Source organism: Sylvia atricapilla, chromosome 5, assembly GCF_009819655.1.
Source record: "Sylvia atricapilla isolate bSylAtr1 chromosome 5, bSylAtr1.pri, whole genome shotgun sequence".
In the NCBI taxonomy this organism is placed as follows: Eukaryota; Metazoa; Chordata; class Aves; order Passeriformes; family Sylviidae; genus Sylvia; species Sylvia atricapilla.
The window spans coordinates 35,082,110-35,100,708 of NC_089144.1; the positions used below are offsets into that span (position 1 = coordinate 35,082,110).

Genomic DNA, 18,599 nt, shown 5'->3' on the forward strand with positions numbered 1-18,599 from the left:
AAACACTCTAAACACAACACCCACATGATGCATGTGCTGGTAATGTAAATAATGAAAATGCAAAACCCCTATTGTGGCAAGGTTATCTTGACCTTCATTATATATAAAAATAAGAAAAAAATAAACTGGATATAAAAGAAATCCAAGAACTATTAACTTCAAACATGAGTTCCTCATTTCCCCTGCTGGAAAGCATACAGAGATCTACATGAGTTCTCAGTCTCTGTTTCAGTTCTACAACAAAGACTTCTAAAAATCTATTTTTATGCCTAAAAGTTGTTTTAGTAAAATTCATAATGTTTCTGAGGGAAACATATAGAAAGATATTCACAAATTGATGTGTCTCTCAGTGTCTGTGTTACAGGAATGGAGGTTCTTTACTGATAGGAAGTACATCTGTTTTACTGGATTTATTCCAACGTCTCTAGCTATTAGCTTTGTGACCATTCCAATTCACATAAGATTAGCTCTCTGTCACCACACTTAAAGAACAACACCAACTACTCAAATGAAGAAATTTACAGTGCATTAATCAAAACCCCAGAAAGTTATCAATGCAAAATGCATACTCGTTACAGAACACAGAATGGTTATTTCAAATGCAGCCTCCCTGCCATATCATGTTTAGGTTCTTTGTTTTTAATCTCACTTACTCAAATATTTCCAGCCCCATTAGTTACAAAGTGCTAAAGCAAATGTGTATTTTTTCCCTCAACTGATGTTGGCATTCCCTTGTTTTTACAAACCTGTGAATTTGCTAAGCATTACAGAAAGTTCTTGTCTCTGAAGTTTCATAAAGTATGAATAAAAGATAGGAATCTCCCCTCTGAAACACTTGTCCCAAAAAATCACCTCCTGGATAGTCTATCAAGAGATCTTTTTAAAAAAGAAGAGGTATCTCCAGCATAGAAGAAGACAGTTTATTTTCCTTTAGAAAGGAATCTAAACAGAATGGGCTATGTTGGCCCTGCCCCTCATTGCTCTGGTATGAAGCCCAGAGAAGAGGTGACTCAGTTTTTGTAAGTCACCGGCTGTCCCGGAGGGCTCTGCTCAGCAGCAGAAAGAGCAATTCGGCAGGGGGGAAGTGGGGAGAGACACTTACCTGAGAATGTCAAGGCAAGACAGGTAGAAACCAGGACGTGAAATAAAGAATCCATTTTCCCTCTAGCAACTCCCCATGCTTCTCTTAAAAAAACCCACCTCAGATAAGTGAAGCGAAGGCTAGGAAGGAAATGTGCCTTCATGGGGGAAAAAGTCAGTGACGAGCACTTCCTTCTATTCAATTGTTTTGGGGGGTTTTACAGCACTTTGTCCTTTAATATGATTCTTCAGTTTACTGGTTGGTTTATTTTGGAAAAATGCAAGCAAAAGAGAAGTTTTCAGATGCCTGGGAAATTAAAAGAGATTTTATTGAATCTCTTTAGACTTAAAGAAAGAGGATCATACTTTTGTGTAATTTGTTGCCTGTGAACTATTACAAATCTACAGGTCATCTGGATGGTGCTGACTAAGTATATTCTGTATTGTCCAGGGAAAAACATGTATTTTTTGTAACTATACACAATCAACCAAAATCTCAATATATTTCTAACTCCACAAGTTCTAAAGGCCAAGTGGAGGGTGAGGAGGAAGGGGAAGAGGAGGAGGCAAAGCTCTATCATCTGTACCAGGTCTTACAGAAACTCCCTCTGAGGAATCAAGTGATGCTGGCTTTGCCCTCCCATCAGGTAGTGCACCTTGCTCCATGCTAGTTGGGGACTGCCCTGTGCCCTCTGGATTGGTTCCCAAGTGGTCTGAAGACATGGTGGAGGCTGACCAAATTGTGCTGGGCTGAGCCTGTTTATGGGGGTACAAGGGTGTGTGTGCATTTACTCTAGGCAAGAACAGAGACTTCAGTTAATATTTTATATTAAGGGTAATTTATTAGCAGTATGAAGCAAAGTCAACATCACTGCATTAAAAACTCATTATACCCTGTAAACAGACTTCCCAGTGCTGTAAGCCATAATGCCAACTCCGCATATCTCTTAAAAACAAACTTTTACTGAACAATAAAGGAAACAGTCATAGCAGCATTTTCTGTCTTGTATAACCTGTCATGGAAGAGTCTGTATCACTAAAGGCATCCATCTCTTACTGAAAGAAATAGAGCAGATAAACAACATATGCAAAAATTTCTGTATTAATAAAAGACAGACAAATATTTAAAATCCTTACCATTTAATATATGCTACAAAGTTTCTTTCAAAAGTAGAATAACTTTCACAATTTACAAATACACTGGATTCAGGTCTGTAGCAGAAGCATGTTCTAAGACAATCAACAGTACAGGGTAAATACATACACACTGAATAACAGACATTGTGCTCTGCAACTGCTCTGTAAGACCTACAGTAAACACACATTTAATAGTTAATAGTATGAAGAACATTTATTTCCATATAAAATATTAACTGCTTTTGAATATTTTCAAAACCAAGATTTTCCATTTTTTTATTATCTCCTTTTTTTTAATCCATAGTTGAACACTTGCAATTTTAGCAGCAAGAATATTATGTGGCCAAGAAACAAGCCCACCACATAATCAGTAATAGCACTTTACAGTACAGTTGACAGTCCATTCACAAGACAGTTTGCAAACGTCAAAGCTTTTATACACTTGTTAAACATTTCTTCTGTAGAAGTCCCAATGTCCATCTGACTGCAGCAGTAGCACATACATACATTCCATATGGCGGATATCAGCATTACAGAATTAAACCCACCTTTAGATACATACACAAAATCCATGTGTAGTTTCAGTACAGTACCTTCTTTATAAATCATTTTTGGGAAGCTCACAATACATTCATATATAGTAAGGGTCCAGCAATCTCTGTACTTATGCCAAACCGTCCACAATCCTTTCAGAAGTTGGCCTCAAAGCCGTCTTTCCCACTGCAGTAAACTCCTTGAAGAAGCTGCTGGTAGGTAATGAAACAAATTACCTCAGGTGACTGACATTCGGTTTTACCCTCCTCGGCTTCACTGGACAGCTTCTGCAGAAAGTCTGCTTTCATACAGACTCAGTGCATGGTGCACAAATTCATACTGCTCGCTGGTCTGAACCATTCCACCCCTGGAAAGGAAACACACTGCACTGAAATCTTATTTCTTAAGACTACAACACCCTCCAGCTCCTGCCAGCCCCAGATGATACAAGCCCTTTTCTCAGTTTTTGACTTAAAGTGTTTCCTTGAGTGAGAGATTTTGTCAGAGCAGAATTACTTTCTTCACAGCTTATGCCATCCAGAAAATGCCCAACGTGAAGAATTCCCAGTTCCATCAGAGTAAGAATTAGAGAAGAAAACATCTGGCATCTACAGTGTTAAAACCTACATTTCAAATTCAGTATATTCAAAGAGAATTTTTCTCAATCACTTAGGCAAGGAAGGCCAGATAAATGGATGCAGCATTACCACTCATGGAGCAAGGAAGTAGACAGAATCTGGCCTTTCATTTTTGTCCTTTACTAAAAATGTAACCTTCTGTGACCTGCAGATGGCCTGTGCAGAGAACAGCTCTTCCTGTCCTCTTTCTAACGCCTACAATGCATCCTGTCCCAACAGCCACCACCTACAAAATTTTACAGTGGTGAATCATTTCACCACCAACAATGCAAAAGAGTTTAATGTAACCATAAAAAGAACTAGTTGCAGCCAGCTTGGATTAAATGCCTACATTTTATACATTCACCTGACAAAAATCAACTTTTCAGGTCTAAATATGATGATCAACTCCCACATCTCCAGTGCCAGTTGCTGTGTGGTGGGAAGGGAACATCCTACAGGAGGTAGGTGTGATAGGAGTGTTACCATTTAGATCTGAAATTAAATTGAGCCTCTTTCTGTCAATACTGAGGTACTCGAGGTCTCCCTTCTCATAGAGCACAGCCTCAAATTTACTTAATTCCACTTCTATTATCTCATCTGAATGCCAGGTATTCAAAGCTATCTGCTCTGCTTCTAGAAACAAGCCCTTGGCTTATCCTCAGTGTACCCTGGAGCAGCTAGTTACCTTTGTGGTGATGAAAGACTAAATGGCCTTAGTGAGAAGGAAGACATTAAAATATATGTCACACCTGGCTTCAGTTAGATCTTCATTGAAACATTTAAATTTGCAAGGTATTTGAATCCAGAGCACTGTTGGAGTCATATACTTCCAGCACTTGCAGGAGCAGGTCTGAAAATCTCATGAGATGCCCAACAACAAATATGGTACAGATAGATATACCAAGCTATTTGAAAAATGGTAAAACTTTCTCAACAAGTACTGTCCTTTAGTATTAGAGAAGCTTATTTACAACCACAAGGTATATTTATTTTCTTCAGAGCTGCTACATGGCTAAATGGCTATGGCAGGAAAATCATGATTAAAATAATACCTACTTCTTTAAGTAAGTGACCAGTGGTCTGTGTTCTTCCAATGAGCTCAGGAAAATATAGAACACCTTTTAGTAAGCTGCATGGCTATTATGGCATGCTATTCCTAGGAATGAAATCAAAAGCCCTTAAATGGTCCCATCCAGCCCAAAACACAGCAATTGTAGCTTTGCCAACAAAGACATCCACAAATTCATAACTCTTGGCTGCCTTCAGCTGCTTTCCTCTGTGCTTGTCCTCTGAGATGCAGTGAGATGCTAAAGGTGATGGAAGGGCTTTGCTCTCTGCTGCCTAGTCTCCTTCCTTCCTCCGTGCTGCTGCGTCCTGCTCTGCCCACGCAACACTTTCCCAAACGGCTTCCCTCCCTGCCTTCCTCATCAATGTTCCCCCAAGGTGTTCTCTAAGGAAGTGCACTTCCCAGGTTAGATCAGCTGTGTGGAAGGAGTGGACGGAGGGAATGTATCCAGCAAGAAGGACTTAGCAGAAAGGGCAAGTTAAAACAATTTTGGATGCACTAGACTGTGTGATGGTGATCCTTGCTCCTTCCTCTGCAGTGCTGAAGCAATATATAAATCCACCAAGAAAACATCTGTAAGACTGGTGGGGGCTGAGCCCAGCACCTTGACGTCTGTCCTGTGACAATTCAGAGTTTATGATGCTTCTGAATGTTGGTATATATGAGCAAACAGTCCATATCTCTGGCAGCTTAAAGGCATATGAGTCTTATTCAGAGGTTCAGACAACTTAGCCTTGTCAAGACCATTATACATGAGATTTACTGAACCACAGTACCACAGAATGGTTTGGATTGGTAGGCACCTTAAAGACCACATAGTTCCAAACCCCCTGCCATGGGCAGGGATACCTTCCCCTAAGACTAGGTTGCTCAGAGCCCTATCCAACCTGGCTTAAAAAACTGGGGATGGTGAAGTAAAGAATTTCTTCCTAATATCTAATCTGAATTTACTCTCTCTAAGTGTAACATCATTATCTCGTCCTATCCCTGCAGACCCTGGTAAAAAGGCTTTCTCTGTCTTTCTTATAAGCCCCCTTTTATATTTAAAGGCAGGAAGAACATGTCCCCAGATCCCTCTCCAGGCTGAACAGCCCCATCTCTCTCAGACTTTCTTCAGAGGAGAGGCATTCTGTCCCTCTGACCATTTTCATGGCCCTTCTCTGGATCCATTGTCGCAGGCCCATGCTTTTTTTGTCCTGGGCATCCCAGAGCTGGATGCAGCACTGCAGGTGGGGTCCCACCAGAGTAGAGCAGAGGGGCAGAATCCCCTCCCTGGACCTGCTTGGCCACACTGCTCTGGATGCAGCCCAAAATACACTTGGCTTTCTGGGCTGCAAGTGCACACTGCCAGCTCATGTCCAATTTTTCATCTACTAATATCCCAAGTCCTTCTTACCTTTGTTCTTATGCAAGGCTCACATTTAATAGCAGGGAATTATCTGTGATCCCAAGACATTGGTTTGTGGAAATAAATGCCTGTGTGGAAGAGAGTTTCAGGAGGAAATTTGCTCAGGGAGGGAGGTTTCCTCTCCCGTGTCCCTAGTGTCCAGAAGGGATGTAGCCACAGCTACAGCACCTCTGGGTGTGCAGCCTTTGTCTGTTTTCCAGCCTGCATTGCCAGCCGCTCTGTGAGCTGCTGGGCTCTCTGCTTCTTTGAGACTCCTTGGACTGGTGCTTGGAAGAAACAGACCCTGGTATCCTGAGGGCTTAGGGACTGTGACCATCTTTGCTTGGGTAGCAGTGGGCACATAAAGGGTCCTTCACCCTGTCCTCTGGCTTGCTGCTAGTGCAGCTGCATGCAGTCTGCTCCAGAATAAATGTGATGCAGGGTTTGGGATTTTTTTTTTTTTTTTAACCTGAGGCCATTAGTCAAAACACTTAAACAATGAATTGACGCACACTGGAAACTCTTTTCATCCTGTCTGAGGAGCCAAGAGCAAAGTTATCGGATGTCATTCCAAGAATGTGCCTTTAAGGTTAAGAATGTGCAAAGTTTCTCGATGTCACAGTAAGTCTTGAAGATGCCTCACATCAAACATTTCCTGTTTCTGTTGCACAATATAAAAAATGAACTGGGAAAAAGCAAGCTGAGCAGACATGTGGGCCTGTCTTTTTACAAATTCACACAGACCATGGCTGTGTTTCCATCCTGGGGCAATATATTGAGTGGATGGTCCATTTTCTCATCTCAGTGCAGGACTGATGATTCAGATCCATTCACCCCTTAACTTACACTTACCAGCTAAGAAGGAAGTGGTACTGGACATATCCTACCTAGGAACAGCTCTATGGTGTCTCAGTCCTTGTTGGAGCACTATTTAAAACTGTTTCCAGGGAGTGCTACATGGGCCATTAGTTAACTATTTTCCAGCACAACCTTTGCCACCATGTGCAATTTGTCTGGATGCCTGTTTGGTTGTCACTGAATATGCTGGGCAATAGAAATGTTTTTGTAAGTCTCTACAACACCACTCGTGAGTCCCTCAAGGCAGCTCTTTTCTTTTTTTCTATTCCTATTGCTCAATTCACTTTGGTAGAAATGTGGTCATGGACCTGTGTGATAAAATGTCCACATGAAAGTGGACATCCCTGAGTGTGTTCATTCCATCAGTAACCTGTGTTTGGAAGATGCAGCTCTGGGCATAAGCTAGAGTGGCCAGGAACCTAGTGGAGATAGGATATCAGGGATAAAGTACTCAGTGTACCTCCTAGCCAGGTTGCTAGATCCCAGGTGGTCAGATAAAACCATCCTGTTCTGCTAAACTCTCCTTTTTTTTGAGGGCAATCTGATGCACAAAGAAAAGACTGGAGCTCAGGTGCTGGCCAGCATAAATGAGGAAGACAGCCTCAGCACTGCTCCTGCTCTGCTCACAATGGCACCCCACTGCTAATGTTGGCCGTGCTGGTAAATGCAATGCAACACTATGATGGCCACAGCCAGCTCTGCAGCCCAGTTCAGTGGGCTTTAAGTGCATTTTGCCAGCTTCATGACACGTGTAATGACCCTGTCTCACACACCACCTGCCAATGACCACCATGTCAGGACTGTGACAGCAGGGGAGGCCAGTCTCATTGAGCTTTGTCCATGTAACAGTGACCCTTGCCCAGTTTATGGGCTGGCAATGGCTACTGTAGTCTTGGGGGCTGTTAAGTTTTTCCTAAATAAATCGTGACTATAAACTGACTGCCAGGTCAGTGAGACTCATTCTGCAATATGGCCAATTGCCTTCAGAAAAAAAAAGACAGGTTTTGGTTACTGAGTTTTATCCAGAAAAATGTCTTTAAAAATTAAAACAGAGATGTACTCTTTGTCTCAGGCAATGCCTGAGAATATGAAGCAAGATCTCTGCAGTCTATACACTAACCTGAAACTTGAAAAAATACAGAAATATACAAATCACAATATTTAACAATTCTTATAACAAGCTTTGCGTCATGGAAATTGCTGCTATGAATGTTATATTTGGGTCAGATTTCCATTATCTTTCCAAGTTTATGTAGGATACTAATATGTAAAAGAAAGTTCATTAGGCAGATCTACTCAATAAAATTGTGTTGTCAGTTAATAATGCTGAAAATCTGGGTTGTTTTTAATGTCTGAAGTAAGGATATTAAAAGAGACAGCTGAGACCAGCGTTTGCTTCCACTTCTCTATAATGGATTGTAAAAGCAATAAAAAAATATTCTCTCATAATAGAAATACTAAAATGGGGAAAAACACTTCAAACCTTTGTCAGTAAGACAGATAGATATTCAGAAAAGAGGGTTGGAAATTTGCAGTTGGTAATTTAAAACAGAATAAACATTTTTCCTTCAGCTATTCCTTCTTATTTTGTTGCTGAGATTTTTAGGTCAATAACTTCCCATGGAGAATTTTACACTCCAAGTGGCTCATGTCACCCTGTAAAGATTCTATTACAATGTCTAGTATGATGAAGCCATATGGGAGGGGAAGGCAGAGGAGGTGATCCATAAACACAGTCAACTATACGGATTCTGGTCCTTCTGCACTTCACAGTTCCAGTACCTTTCAAAGCTCTTCACAACACAAAAAATTCTGTATTAATTCTGTATTTCCTTTTACCTAAGCTCTTTTTCAGCATTTGCACCCTTATGGATTTTTTTTTCATTTAAAGAAGACATGCATGTCAGAAGCAGTTAAGATACTTGCAAGATTATATGACCTGGTACCTACAGCAGAAGAGGAGACTCCCTCTACTCTTGGTGCAATCCTGTTTATTTACTTTATACAAAATCCTATTTCTCCAAGCAGAATAAGAAAGAAAAGTACAACCCAACCAACAGTTTCCATTGTGCAAAATACCCACATCCTTCTTTAAAACACAAATCCCTCTTCAGCCATGGTTTCACAAAACAAAGCCCTCTGCAACAATGCTGGCTTACACTGTTCCTGCTCTCAAGCTGTGAGTTCCATCAGGGAATTGATCTGACTTCAGAAAAGTCTGAAACAAATGGCTTGGTATTTTCTTAGGCTGGGTAAATTTGCCAAGTCAATTCAAAAGGACCCCCAGCACAGCTGAAGAAATAGCAGCAGCACCAGGTTTGTCTTTCTTCAGTGCTCAAAGAACCTACACAGTCAGTGAGCCTGGATTTCTTTGTCAATCCAGGCTCAAAGAAAATCCCTTGTCTCCAGACTGCCTTTACCTCTCTTGTGTCCTAATGGGATGATGCAGACAGCAAGCAGAAAGTTCTAAGGGGGAGGTGGGTGTGCTGTGGGGAAGAGAAGTAAAACGTGTCCAGCAGCTACAGGGTTGTAATTTCAGGGGAATTTCATTCAATGGAAGTTTCACCCAGAAAACACTATGATTCCTTATTCAGGACCTAAATACAAATATTACCTTGAATATTCAGTTAATGTGGTCATAAAAGTCAGCAAAGCAATGGCAGCCATTTCATGTAAAGTAACATTCAACTATGAAAATGTTTTCAGAATCATTATTGAATCATTACTGATCATTACCAAATCATTTTGGTAATGATTTCAGAATTGCTGACTGATTTGTGGCTCTCCTGGAACTCACCGATCCACTCGTAGCTGGCAGACAATGCTCAGTGCATCTACAACTCCTTCTTCCTTTAACTGCTGACAACCAATGGCTGTGGCAATAAAACATCCCGTTCTTCCTATACCAGCACTGAAAAGAAGGCAAAATTTAATAGGGGAATGAAGTTCACAGATCAAGTAGTTACATGGAAAACACTAAATAGATATGAAAACACACACACACACAAAAGAAACATGGAATTGCTAGAGCCCACAGTTCCTGGGTGCATGTCCAGCAAGGCTGACTTCTCAGCTCACTTTCATAGAGGGAAATGAAAGTGTGCACTGTTCCAGCAGTCCAGTCATGGGTAATTGTGAGGCTTGCATCTTTTCAGATTGCACACAAGTGTATGGTAAGAAAACCTGGCTTCTTTAGCACTACAAAATCTGAGTATTCTCTGGCTGGTCCAAGAAAATTATGGAAATAAGCACTGAAAAGGGGGAGAAGCCAACCAAAAGACAAAATTCTGTAGGGATTTATGCTTAATGCCCTCAAAGCACACAGTGGTTCTGCTAACCAAACCTCTAACCGTGAAGGCAAAAGGACCTAGACCCTGCTGAAGAAGTTAAAAAAAGACCATGCTGATGAAGTTAACTCTCTCTCTTGCAATTCTGCAGGATGGTGAAAGATTTGGTGCCATAGCTCCCCAGGTTTCCTTGATGCCTGCTGAGAAACAGCCATTTTGGCATTATTTTTATCCCTGAGACTTCAATAATTCCAAGAATCTCTGCTCCACTATGCTTCTTGCTTAAGTAATGTGGAAGGCAGTGCAGCTCATGGCTTTCATGCTGAATGGAAGGAAAATTGGAATAAAATAGTTAAAATATGAATTTAGGGTCCAGATCTTTATAGCCCTCACACTCAGACAAAAAGGGAAGAAACAGTCTGACTAGAAAATGAAGTGTGAGATTTGCAGACTGTAGTGTAGTGAACGTATAGGTAGCTGAGTTGTGACTGAAGAACTATGAATTTTAATCACAACTGGGATGATATCTTAATCACAATTGAGATGATAACTCTCTTTAATCATTAATAAGTTCCTGCCTATGCTTACAGACCTTACTGTCATATCACTCATCTCAGAAAGACATCCCATTCTTCTGAAGACCTTCATTACTGAAGATCCATACTAGAAAAAGGGCAATCTCCACAGCCATCCACAGATTCCTGCATTGTTAGGGAAACTACAATTCCTGATAAATATAGCTGCATAAAATTTGGGAAAGTTGCTTATTCATCACATTCTGATTTTCAAAAATTATGGGTGGTACAAATGTCTCTTCCATTTCTCTACATCTCCAAATATGAAGCTGGAAAGAAGTTGTTCAAGATGGAAAGTTATGATTTAATGTACTTCTAGGGAAAAAAAAAGAAGTATTATCCCAACTGTAAGAGATGTATTATCACTGTTATGAGACAAACCAAATAAGGAAACACTGATTTTACTTTTACTTTCTGTTTTCCTTCATCTACTTCTTTACACCAATATAACAAATCCAGTGCTATTTCCTATTATTTAAATTGCAACATGGGGTAATGAATCAATTTAAAGCAATAAAATATAATTAAATTAGAATTATTAGAAGGCCATTCTCTGGCATTGTAATTTGTGTCAGTAAAACTCTATTCTTGAGTACTGAATAACACTTTGCTCTTGAACCAACTGCTTTTGTGAAAATGTTCACAAATTGTAGTACTGATGTGTTTTGGTCTCCAAACTTGTACCTGATGCTTCCTCTTCAAAACTGACTTGCTTTGCAATATTTTTGTCTACTGGTCACCAGGCACTGCATTTGAATTAAATATGTAATCATGCAACAAGACAAAAAAGTATGCAAATCATAAATAAGAAACAAAAGGAAATAAAGGAAAATAATTTAAAAAAATAAAAGGAAAATAATTTAAAGCTGGTCTTTAAAAAGCAGAGTTCATTAGCAGAAACAGTGAGTGGTTCAGAAGTGATCTGCTAACAACAAGGGAATTCTCTCCAAAACTCATATCCTCAAATATGAGCTGAAAAGGTCAATTAGCATGAAGAGGAGCTGTGGAATATTGCTCTTCCCCAAACACACTCTTTAGGAGGGCTATTTGAAGCACTTTGCTGCAGCCTTGCTTAAGGCAGTCACTTAAGAGAAGGACTGGCTAATTACCTGCAGTGCACAACGACAGGCCCCCTGCCCGGTGACTCCACCCTATCCCCTTCCACATCCAGCATGAGCTGCAGCAGAGGCTGAGCGCTGTCGGGGGTTTTGTGGTCCGGCCAGGATGTGTACCAGTAGTGCTTCACACTGCGGGACTGACTCCCTTGCTGAAAATAACACCAAGATTTTATATGAACAATTGCATTCTTTTTATTTCTTACAATGTTATGGTAGAAAGACAGTAAAAAGTGTTAAGAGAGATTAAACAATTTTTTATATTAGACTTGGAGGATGTAACTGCGGATAGAACTGATCTCAATTCTAAGACGGGTTTGTGCACCTGAAAACTTGGCTGCTTTTCCAGCTGTGTAAGCTCTGTTTTGTCCATCTGACTACTGACTTAATGACAGTACTGTCAATAGGGAATTGTCAGAGGTCTGTGATATATCAGCAACATCTAGAGGGAACAGCTTGACGTGGGCTTCTGAATTTCTAAATTATCATTTGTTTCTATCTTTTAAGGTCATTATCATAAGGGTCTGATACTAAAATTACACGAGTATTGAAGTTAAAGATGCAGAAGAACTGCCCTTCTAGATTAATAAGATATTCCAGTTTGTTCAGTTATTCTCTCCAACAGAGTCTGTTACTCCTTACTTCAACAATGGGCTAAATATGGTCTAGGGTAATTTGTATTGGATGATATGACTTCTGCTCACTTCTCAGTGCTGGGGCTGAAATACTTAACAAATTTTCCCAATGCATTATTTACTCTGTCAGGAGTAGCAGGTGAATCTGATAGCATGAGAGTGTACTATGGGGAGTTAACTCGGAAGAGGGGCATCTGTCTTATTTTGCAAAATTAACTAGTGAGAACCAGGAAAGCATGAAGATTTCCTTTCATACTTGTTGTACTTTTAGCTTCTCAGATAGATTATAGTTGCACTCAGCACATAGCATGAGCAGCATAACTTTTTTAAGAATGATACTATATTAGTATTGTCATTAACTAAAATCCCTTTACTTTGCCTTGGCAATGCTAAAAGAGCCCCAAACCAAATGCAGTTCAAGAGAATGAAACTTGGACTCTTTTTTGAAGCCTTTTCTCTTGCCAGAGTGATACAAAGTGGCAATACAATAAATATTCCAGTACTTTGGTCTCAACCCTATCTTGCAGCTTCATAGCTACTCCTGCAAAAAATTATAGCCTTTAAAAAATCCAACTTCATTTAACAATAAAGGAAAGAGAGCATTGTAAATGATACTGCTTAGATGCAGATTATTACCTTTATTGTAAGCTGACGGACAGTGTAGTTTTTGCATTCTTGCACACTGTTAACAAGAACTTCAACCTTCCCATAGATTCCTCTTTTTTCTGGCCAATAAAGCACACATTTCTGGAAAGCAAGCATCAGTGTCATCAACAAACTGGATCCTGGAGCCATATTCATATCTAATTTTTACACAGAATGTATTTTTCTGCAAAATTCAGATGAATTCAACTGAAGTGTTATTAATGTCAGAAGTATCCCTAAATAAGATTTTGCAGAGTTACTGAATGACTTAGGCCTGGTTTTCTGGATCTGAGTTTTACAGTATAGATCTCTTCCACAGAACAATTTGCACAGCTGTTTTCATTCTTAAAAGCTCAGTGAAGTTCAGTTACAGAAATTATTTTCCACATTCAAAATTAAAGAGGTTTTTTTTTTTTTTTTCCCTAGAAAACTCTAAAATTCAACTTCTGAAGGTTTGTCTTTCCAAACGGGATTTCTTTCTGAGCAGGAGATTCAGAATTTGTCCTCTGCTCACAAGACTTTTTTTATCCTATTTACTGTCCTGGGCCCTGATATAAGAAAGCATGTAAATGTGTCCTTAGACCTTACTAAACTAAATTTGACTTAATGTGCATGTTAAAGTATTTTGAAGAATCTGAACTGTTTTACTACATAACATTCTGGAAATTAGTGTTAAAAAAATTCTTAAGCCTTGCTAGAGCTACACAAAATTATATGCAGAATTCTCAATGAATCATTAGTGTTACACTATTTCAGCAATTTATCTAACATCTACTAAAAAGGAGGGGAAGAAATAGTATTTACAAGGTAAATAATGTTATTTTTCCCCTGCAATAGTTTGCTTATCTTCAAGTCTTCAGTATTTATTTCAATTACAGTATCTCCATAGGCTATATAAAACCAAATATATCTATTGTATAAATACTTCTCTAGAAATGGATTCTTATTCGCTTAAGAATGTAAGGTATTTGAAAGCCACATTTTCTGAAACAATGCTGCCCAGTCCAACTCATTCATTAAATAAAAAGACACCTCAACATTTAAAGGAAACTTCCTGTTTTAATACCCAATACATAGGTATAAACCCCCAACCAACCAACCAACTAACCAATCAAAAAACTCCCAAACCCCAAGAGAACAGTTCTACAATAATAGGAATCCCAGAAAGATCTTGTTTATATTTCCTCACAAACTCTTGCTGAAGCAACTGGTATCCATGTAGTTAGACAGTAACCTACATTATGCAGCAAAATGAAACAATCTCTTCAATATATTAATTAATTGTCATAAAGCATAACTTCCAGTAAATACTGCTTAAAATGATCCAGAAAAACAATCAGTGGAATGCAAGGCTTTACCACCAGGTGTGATATTTAAGTTGGTACTTGATAACCCAGTAGTGGATTTAACTGAATCACCTCAGTTGTAGAAATACTTCTCTAAAAATAGATGCCCATTACCTTGGTAGTGTAAGTGTGTAAAAGCTGCATTTCCTGAAATAATGCTGGCCATTCTGACTGGCTTCATTCAAATCCTGTCTTGTGCAGAACTACTTGAACATCCTAAATTTGCTGTCTCCCCGAAGAGATCGAGAATGGCAATAAAATACTCAGAAATTTGTATGAAAAAGATTGTTCACAAGCTCCACAGTCTACCCATGTGACACATATAGTTACTATCATCTGCCAGATCTGCAGTTCATGCCCCTCCCTGGGAGCGTAGTTTTCAGTGCTAATATGGGAAAAAGAAAGGTCTAAATACACAATTGTGCCCTGACAATCAACAATAGTTGAGTAAACTCCTGAGACGTCTTGATAAATGCAAGCATGCAGCACTCACTACAAAGCCTTCAGGCACTCCAGAAGAGTGTTTTTCTTGACTCTTTCCCAGAACTGGAATTGGCAACTTGTGCTGGGTGGACAATGAAATGTGGCTGTTCATTAAAATAACTTTCATTTAACAGTCCGTCTACATTTAGTGAGATACAATGGATTATTTTTAACACTGTTGCTGTGCATCTTTTAAAGATACTGTTGCTGCTTTAGAAACAGCCTTGAAAATAGAGGTGGGATAAGCTGATGCAAGCACTTCTAAAGAGTGGAGAATTAACATGTTTTTGAAAATTAACTGAAAATAGGGAAAAGGATGCGAGTAGGAGGGATAAAGTTATCAGATATACAGAAAATAATACACAAAACCTCAGGACCATAATAAAAAAAAAGAAATCAACCTGCCTCAAGCTGTTACTTGTATATAAAAGACTCTTCTCTAGTAGGTATATTTCAAACATCAGATATAGTGGAAGGGGAGTCTGGTGTCCAGCCTCATGTGTGCAAGCAGTAAAAACTCAGTGCACACAGCATTTATCAGAAACATCCAAACACGGCCCCGCCCCACCCCCAACTAAACATTCCCTGACAAACAGGAAGTTCATACAAGAAACACTCTCTCACATGACTTTTAATTGATTTCAGCCTTTGTCTTTTTCCCCGTGACAGGGCTGCAGGCTTGGGCTTCCTTCCATTCCCTCTCCTATCTCCTGGCATGCCCTATCCCATGCCCACTGGGTGCCAAGCTTCATGGGACTGCTCCTGAGGTGGATCTCCGTAACTGAGAGGATCTGGCCCTGCCTCAGTCTGGGGCTGGCAGCTGTGATTTATCACAATGTTTTCAACTTTCCAGAACTGCGCCTATGGCAGCCTGGCCCCCAGTTCTGCCCAATGGAGGAAAGCTGTCCCAGGTGACGTGGAATTTACTACCTCTACATTCTCTGGACTTGGACTCTGCACAAAATTAGTTTAACAATTCTCAAATATTTGTGCAGTTGCTTTACTACAACTCTGCTTCGGGGTATTTCTCCATATAGCTATGCCTATAATTTACACATTAAAGGTCCCAATAACACAACAGTAAAGAATAATTACAGCAAAGCTTCAATTCCAGAATCCCTTTTTACTCATGCCTCTATTTGCTGTCACGACTAACTCAAGCATGAGAGGTACACTTTAAGAGGGTTTGCAGGATTTGCCTTCATATCCTCACAGTTAGGACCAAATCCTCGTAAGTTCTTCCAAAACCTATCTATGGTACAATACTCAACTAATAAGTAATCTTCAAAGTGGCTTTTGTGAAGTCTGTAAAAGATGGGATTTCTGAATCCCAAAATCTTCTTGGCCATACATATATAAGGGTAGACCATATATAGACCAATTGGGAAAAAGTGTTACATGAAATAAGACATGAGCTTTAAACAGTGAGTTAATAAGATTCTCCTAGATAATTACTGACAACAAGATTTGCATTATCTGAGTAATCTGATGCATCAGGCAGTATTAGTTCTCTCTTCTTGCAGAATGCTGTACAAGATTCTTTACTTATGCTTCCCAAAATATGTTTCCTGTTTTACAGGTAATGTTGCTAGTAAGTTTTGAAGGCAGAATAAATGCTTATTATTGATGTAGTACATGATTCGATGGCAAAAATCAGCTGATACAACAGAAGTCTATAAACTTGTCTATGAAGTAATATATGTATGTATGTGACATTCTTACACTCCACATATTTATGTAAATTCCACTGCTCAGTTGTTCTGACGAAAATCAGTAATATATGAAAATTGTATGTGTCTTGTTTGTAAAGCTTTGGAGGATCGTGTCCTAAAATATTAGTACAGAATTAGAGATGGACACCTTCAGTTAGTGATTTATGTCATTCTCTCAAAGTGGGATGGATCACACTCTGAAGATGAATACTGCTTTTCAGAGATCATGCATCACTAGATGAGATGTGTTTTTCCTTATACTAGCCCCAAAGTCATGGCCCAGTTTTCAAGTTTCTCACCAGTTATTCAGGCAGAAGCTCCTTTGCTGTGGACTCTCCTTGCACAGGTAGATTTTCAATTTGTTTAGATATTGTGCAGTTTTGAGGACAAGTTTTACAATTCTGCATATTTTCTTTGTACAGCTGAAATAAGTATTTTGCTCGGCATTCTGCACTCACATCTTCATTGATCTTGAAAAAACTCACACCTACCACAGCAAGTTTAAACCATTTTTTCATCTGATATATGGAAGTAACTCTTCTATAGAAACCTTTTTACATCATCACTTCACACAATTCCCATCGCTAATGCAAATTTGTTACATCAGTATCTTGAACTAGGACACTAATGCCCCAAATATTTTTTCTTATGCAAAATAAATTATTTTACTGTTGAGAGTAAGATTTTTCATGTGTCTCTCATTTGAGAGCTCCTTCATTATACATTACTTCATACATTACAGTACATCATAGCTCAAACGGAGGCTGATGGTGTTATACCAACTGAGGAATATGGCCTATACATAAAAATCAGTTATGGAGGTTTATTTGTTCAGAGGTGAGTGTGGATGAGTGGATAAATATGCTTGCAGATATTAAGGTATTTGTATGTCTCTATACTGCAGATGTACCTCCCTGAAAATGATGGAAACAAAGCAGACTCCAAAAAGGAAAAAAACACCAAGTGCTAAATAAGATCTGCTTTTGCAAATATTTTAACAGTGAAGATAATATGCTGAGCATGGCCAATAAGAGTTTACTTTCTTTTCAATGGCAAGCAAGGTTTCAGGAGGAACCTGCTGACAGTGGGAGTGCTCCTAAGGTTTCTAGACAGGACAGCTTGCACAAACACAGCCTCTCTATATAGCCTGGGAACAACTTGAGATTCCTCACCCTTTCTATGTGGAGGAAATTACCATTGCCAGGCACAACAATGCCGATAAACACCAGTGCCTAGAGCCTGCGTAACTCAGGTAAACACAGAGCTTCCTGACATGATGAAAACCACTGGGCACTTCTTTCAAGTCATTCTTCTTACACAGTGTCAGATGTGAGTGTTTAAACAGTCAGCATTTCCTCAGTGAAATACTTACTCTTTTGGTCTATTAGCCTGGCCCATTGCTATGCTTTCATGATTAATCCTAAATGTGGGATTCTGAGCACCTCTTTGAACAGTTCAGTGCAAAATGGCACCTGGTTTGGGAATAGGTCTTGGGACATAGTAGGACTAACCCATCTTTAATATACAGTTTCTTAAAATCTCCTGGGTTTTAAGTTCATGTTAGGAGTCCAAACTTATGCTGAGAAAGAGTGAAGCAATTGTAAAGGGCAGAAGAAGAAAAGAATATGTCTACAGAGTGCACATTTAAATGGAACCGTGAGTTTGAGCCCCGGAAATGCACTCAGACTCTTGGTCCTTAATGATTCAGACTAGAAACTTCACCTGAATAAACTCTGTTGCTCTACCATTGTGCATCGGAGTTTGAATAGTGGGGTTTGAGTGCCACAGGGGAAATACAGGCCTGTTGCTTACATGGTAGTGTGCTGAGACTTAATTGAGGCACCTGCCTGGAGATGGGAATCATTACTACATCTGGAGCCAAGAAAAAAGTCCATCTCCTTTATTTCTGACTCTCTCTTGTCCCTAAGCCCTGTAAACCACTTTAACATTCAGTCTTCCAGAACAGGTTTTGTGTTGGTGTTCTGCATGGGAGAGTGATTTTTGTTCCTAACTTTTGGTAGTCAGAAATATGGTCTCAGGCACTATCAAGGAAAGCCTGACAAAAATTTACATGATTACTAAATAAAGATATTGAAGATATAGTTTGGAATGGATGCAA

At 39.4% G+C, this 18,599-nt stretch overlaps 2 protein-coding genes across 2 annotated transcripts in view; both read right to left on the reverse strand.

The window, feature by feature from the left end:
- PTPRB (protein tyrosine phosphatase receptor type B) overlaps positions 1-1,176 on the reverse strand; it is a 64,018-nt gene extending 62,842 nt beyond the window's left edge. Inside the window, exon 1 of the mRNA XM_066319172.1 lies at positions 1,103-1,176. Coding sequence (XP_066175269.1) covers positions 1,103-1,157 — 55 coding nt within the window. The 5' untranslated portion in view covers positions 1,158-1,176. The remainder of the gene's footprint in view (positions 1-1,102) is intronic.
- A 1,027-nt stretch (positions 1,177-2,203) lies between these two features.
- PTPRR (protein tyrosine phosphatase receptor type R) overlaps positions 2,204-18,599 on the reverse strand; it is a 69,030-nt gene continuing 52,634 nt past the window's right edge. Inside the window, exons 9-12 of the mRNA XM_066319171.1 lie at positions 12,931-13,041; positions 11,654-11,811; positions 9,480-9,593; positions 2,204-3,118 (exon numbers count right to left, since the gene is read on the reverse strand). Of these exons, the coding sequence (XP_066175268.1) occupies positions 3,025-3,118; positions 9,480-9,593; positions 11,654-11,811; positions 12,931-13,041 (477 nt within the window). The 3' untranslated portion in view covers positions 2,204-3,024. The remainder of the gene's footprint in view (positions 3,119-9,479; positions 9,594-11,653; positions 11,812-12,930; positions 13,042-18,599) is intronic.